Source organism: Arachis ipaensis, chromosome B09, assembly GCF_000816755.2.
Source record: "Arachis ipaensis cultivar K30076 chromosome B09, Araip1.1, whole genome shotgun sequence".
Lineage (NCBI taxonomy): Eukaryota > Viridiplantae > Streptophyta > Magnoliopsida > Fabales > Fabaceae > Arachis > Arachis ipaensis.
The window spans coordinates 833,784-838,318 of record NC_029793.2 but is presented as its reverse complement, the minus strand read 5'-3'; the positions used below and the strand labels follow the sequence as shown (position 1 = coordinate 838,318).

At 34.3% G+C, this 4,535-nt stretch overlaps 1 protein-coding gene across 1 annotated transcript; it reads right to left on the bottom strand.

Moving 5' to 3' along the window:
* Positions 318-4,294, bottom strand: LOC107618774 (ubiquitin-like modifier-activating enzyme 5). The gene is made up of 14 exons (XM_016320923.2): positions 4,002-4,294; positions 3,816-3,884; positions 3,567-3,680; positions 3,098-3,226; positions 2,820-2,888; positions 2,566-2,718; positions 2,443-2,479; positions 2,266-2,348; positions 1,953-2,027; positions 1,640-1,714; positions 1,377-1,463; positions 1,189-1,304; positions 1,024-1,070; positions 318-639 (listed from the first exon to the last, which is right to left on the bottom strand). The coding sequence occupies exons 1-14, from the start codon at positions 4,089-4,091 to the stop codon at positions 500-502; spliced, it is 1,284 nt and encodes a 427-aa protein (XP_016176409.1). The 5' UTR covers positions 4,092-4,294; the 3' UTR covers positions 318-499.

Sequence of the window (4,535 nt, the reverse complement as noted above, 5' to 3'; positions counted from 1 at the left end):
TTTAATTATATCAAGTATTTAAAATATTTTTTGTTTTAATAAATAATAATATATACTATATCTAAATTTATTTTAAGAATATATGTTAAGAATAAGACTGAACACGCGGACACGTTATGATATTTAGGTGTGTCCAGACGTGTTCGGAGAAGAATTTTTTATTTTTTATTAAGACACGGTTGGACACAACAGACACGCGCGTGTCGGACGAGTGTCGATGAGTATCGTGTCCAAAATGTGTCCGACACGGAGACACAATAACTCAGCGAAGTGTCCGTGCTTCATAGATTAAGACCTATTATTGAAACAGCATCCCATTCCCACATGATACCAACATATAAATTTCAAAGAACAAAAAGGATGAACACCAAATTTTATCTTGAAACTGCTTGCCTGAACAATTATACCCCCTCAAAGGGGTTTCTGCTTTCTGTTTCTGTAAGGAAAAAATAAACAAAATCTTTTCCTTCTTTAAAATAAGTCCCTATGAAAACACTGACTACTTAGAATTAATAGCTTCAAGCTGCCTTCGGAGTTCCTCAAGGTCCTCGTTGTCAGTGGTTGGAGCTTCAGAAGTCACTATGTTCCGAAAATCATCCGCGACAGGAAGTTCATGAGTGAGACCTTCAGGCAATATATCTACAGCATATATTGAGGGAAGTTGTTACCAGATTTGATAATAATTGGAATTGAATAGTGGAATTAAAACAAATGTTGAAACCATGGTGAATAGAGAGACACATCGACTAAAAAGATGTATATAACCTTGAAAATTTACTTTTGCAAGATGAAACATATTGCGAGAAAGCGTTTTTATGAAGGATATAGATGATAAGACGAAAGTAAAACTCCTCTAGCCATGAGATTGAAAAGATTTCTCATGTAGCTGATTTAATAAGGAAACCAACATCAACATCTATAAAGCCAGTACCACAAACTAAAAAAACGGTTGCACAGTTTTATCTTTACTTCAATCTTCATTCAGCACATGAATATAAACTTTAGAAAAGTATCAAGTAATACCTGAATTTTTGGCACTAGAAACATCTGGTTCACAATCATCAACAACACTGAAAATTCAACCACAAGAATATGATCACTACATGATAACGCTAACATTTTTCAAGAAGGAATCAGATTAACACATAATAATGTGAAGAAGAGGAACATAAAAAGAGTATTAAGCACCTTATATTCCATTCATTGTCAATGTGAAGCGGACCCTCCTCGGTGAACGGTGCTTCAGCTTCTAGCTTTGCTTTTGCTGCAGCATCTCTTGCGGGCTTTGCAAGAATGTACTCTTTCTGCATTAACATTTATAGTTCAATAATTCGACTATAATATTTGCAACAATGGCCTGACTAAAAACATCTTACCTGTCTTTCTAAGCATGCAAAATTTGAACATTGAGGATTCGGCTTCATTTGCATGGTAGGGAAAAAGTCCTTAAGAGAATTATATCCCTATATATAAGAAAACAATAATGGGGATGTCAAAATAACCAAATTTCTTTTTGAAGACTATAAAGTTTTTTACCCCTCTATACGTTAAGAAGAAAAAAAAAAGGAATAATCAGCTCTATAAGACAACTCAACGAGGAGGAGAATAGAGGGAACATTGTTGTAGGTGTGATACTTACCAAATATGGAGAGACTTGACCAAAACCTAACAAGAATTTGAGTGTGTTTTGCACTAGAAGCCCGGCAACAACCCCCTGGAAAATGAAAACAAAATTTAGAATGCCAAACAAATAAAGTGAAAAACATGTTTTAAACAATACTCTAAGGTTAGTAGAAAATGCCATATAAGTGTTTACTTAGAACAGTTCAGTCTTTTCACGCACGATAAAGGCACCAGATTCAATTATAATAAGATGGATTTCCATAAAAACTTGTTGATGTTTAACTATACACAATAAAAGCAAACATGAGGGCTGGAGGATTATATTATACCATAGTTGTTGGTAAAGATGCAGCACAAACCCCTTCACGCTTGAGTGTACGTTCATCTACTCCAGATGCAACAACCTAAGAGGAAAAACATAAATGTATGCTTTCATATTTTTGGTACATACTGCATAAAAGTTTCACATTTGAAGTAAGCCACATGTAGTTGTATATGATAACAATTTAGTTGCATAGTCCATGATAATTTAAGAAAACATTGTGGTATAATAGACTAAAAATGTTTGAGCTCCTGAAACTTTGCATATTATGAGGTTAATTAAACTTGACCCTGTCAAGGTGAAATAAAGAATAGACATACCAAAGGAGGTGCACATGCAAAACATGCAGTTTCACCAGGAATAAGTAGCTGAATATGACCAGAGACAGCATCCTCAGAAACACCTGTTCAATTTTTATACTTCAATTGAGTTTCCACATGAAAAGTGTAATGATCATACACCTATACAAGCAAACTTTGAAGATAAGAATTGCATACCTGACTCCAACCAGGTCTGGCTCAATTCATTACAAGCCTGCAATTCAAGTAGAAATCTGTTAGACATGACAATTCGCCCACCCAAAAATAAAGGACAGATTTAATCATCTAAGATTATAATACCTGGTTTACAGCCATTCTTGCTTCATAATTATCTACACAACTTAACACAAGATCCACACCACTGTCTTGTTTGGAAGCGCAGAATGACTTATTTTTCAAAGATGACATGAAGGTTTCAAAGCCCTCCACTGTTGTGATATTCAATGTATAGCTCTAAATGACAAGGAAAATAAACTGTCAGCAAGCAACTTGTCTTAGCAACATTGAAACATGGAGTGAACCAAGAAAGGCTATAAACAGTACAAAATACTTACCTCAAGCAGAACATCAGGGTTAATATCTGAAAGAGTTTGTACGGCTGCATCTGTCTTTGTCATACCAACCTGGAAAGCCAGAACGGATTAGTTAATGTATGGGTTATGTAAACTACCAGAAGCCTTTATATGTAAACTACATAAATTTTGCATGTACATATATCTGGCACTCTGGCAGTTATTGCAATCATCAAAATTTATGGTTTGCTCCTAGAAATTAAAACACAGATCAAATACACAATTCTGTAACACAAGAAAATGAGGTCTTATATACTCACCTGATCTGGACGAAAGAATAGCCTATTCATGTTTGCAAGCTCTACTTTGTCATAATCATACAGCAATAGTCGACCTATACCGCATCTAGTTAGCATCTCAGCAGCAACACTTCCTACCCCACCTATTCCCTGTGATTGTATAATAACGAAAAACAATATGAATTCATAAGCTAAACGTAGTAGGAAAACACACCCAAAGAATAAGATAGGGGACTTTTACAGAAGAGTCAGATTCACATCTCTGTCCTATCTTTCAAAATATAATTGTCCATAGAAACTCTTTGCAAATTATCCTACTAATTTAGTGTATCATGGGAAAGTAATGTTTCTTCCTGTTGATGTTCAAAAATCATGTATTTTCAACTTTAATAATGCAAAATATTAGACTATTCTATATTAGATACACCATGCTCAATAAGGGGTATACAAGTGCAAATAAAGTACAGTGAAAGAGGAGATTGATACAGACAACAATGGCAACGGAGAATTCCCGTATCCTCTCATAGTTCTCCACAATACCCATTCTCTGAAGTGCCATAAGCCTACTGTACGGATTGCTGTCTACAACCTCAGCACTCATATCCTGCAACCAACAACACAAACTTTTAAATGCTATTATGGTTTTCTAGCTAATTAACTAACTAAGTAATTAAATTATATGAGATGATAAATTTAATTTATTTAAGCAATATCTGCTGAGATACCACAGAGAAATTACCTTAACTTTGGAGCGCCGAACAGGTTCAGACTTGGCAAGGGTTGCAAGATGCTCAACACGCGATTGAATCTTCGAAAACGGAAAAAAACAAACATGAAAACCAAGCTAATTAGAATGCAGGGCAAAAATAATATTGAATAATTGAAAGAAGAAAAAATGCCGCAGAGATTGGGGATTATATAATACTTTAAGGAGGGAAGCATGGAGAGATGGATCTGGAAGGGATTGGTTGAGAGATTGAAGATCGGCCATCAACTGTTTCAGCTCCACCTCCATTGTTTCTCGTTGTCGTCTTCTTCTTGTTTCTGGATTTCGGATCTGAATTCAAATTGAGATTGAAATGTGAATCCCAAACGCAGAATTGAAATATCTTGAGCTGAACCCCCACGCACCGCTCAGTGCCGCAGCTCCGTTAACTGCAGTGTTGGTGTAACTCGCAAGACCAATGACTCAACGCGACCACGCTCACCGTTTTTGTTATGGGTTGTTATAGGAGCACTTAGATAAAGATATCAAAAATATCTTTTTTTTTTAATATTTTTTAAAAATTAAAATTTAACATATATAATCAATAAAATTGTATTATTTTTATTAAAATTAGATTGAATAAATTAGTTTATTAAAAAAATTAATATTTTTTATAAAAAATTACTATAATATTCTTATTATACAATACAACTAAAATATTTCTATCATATATATATATTTTGAAAATTTTAA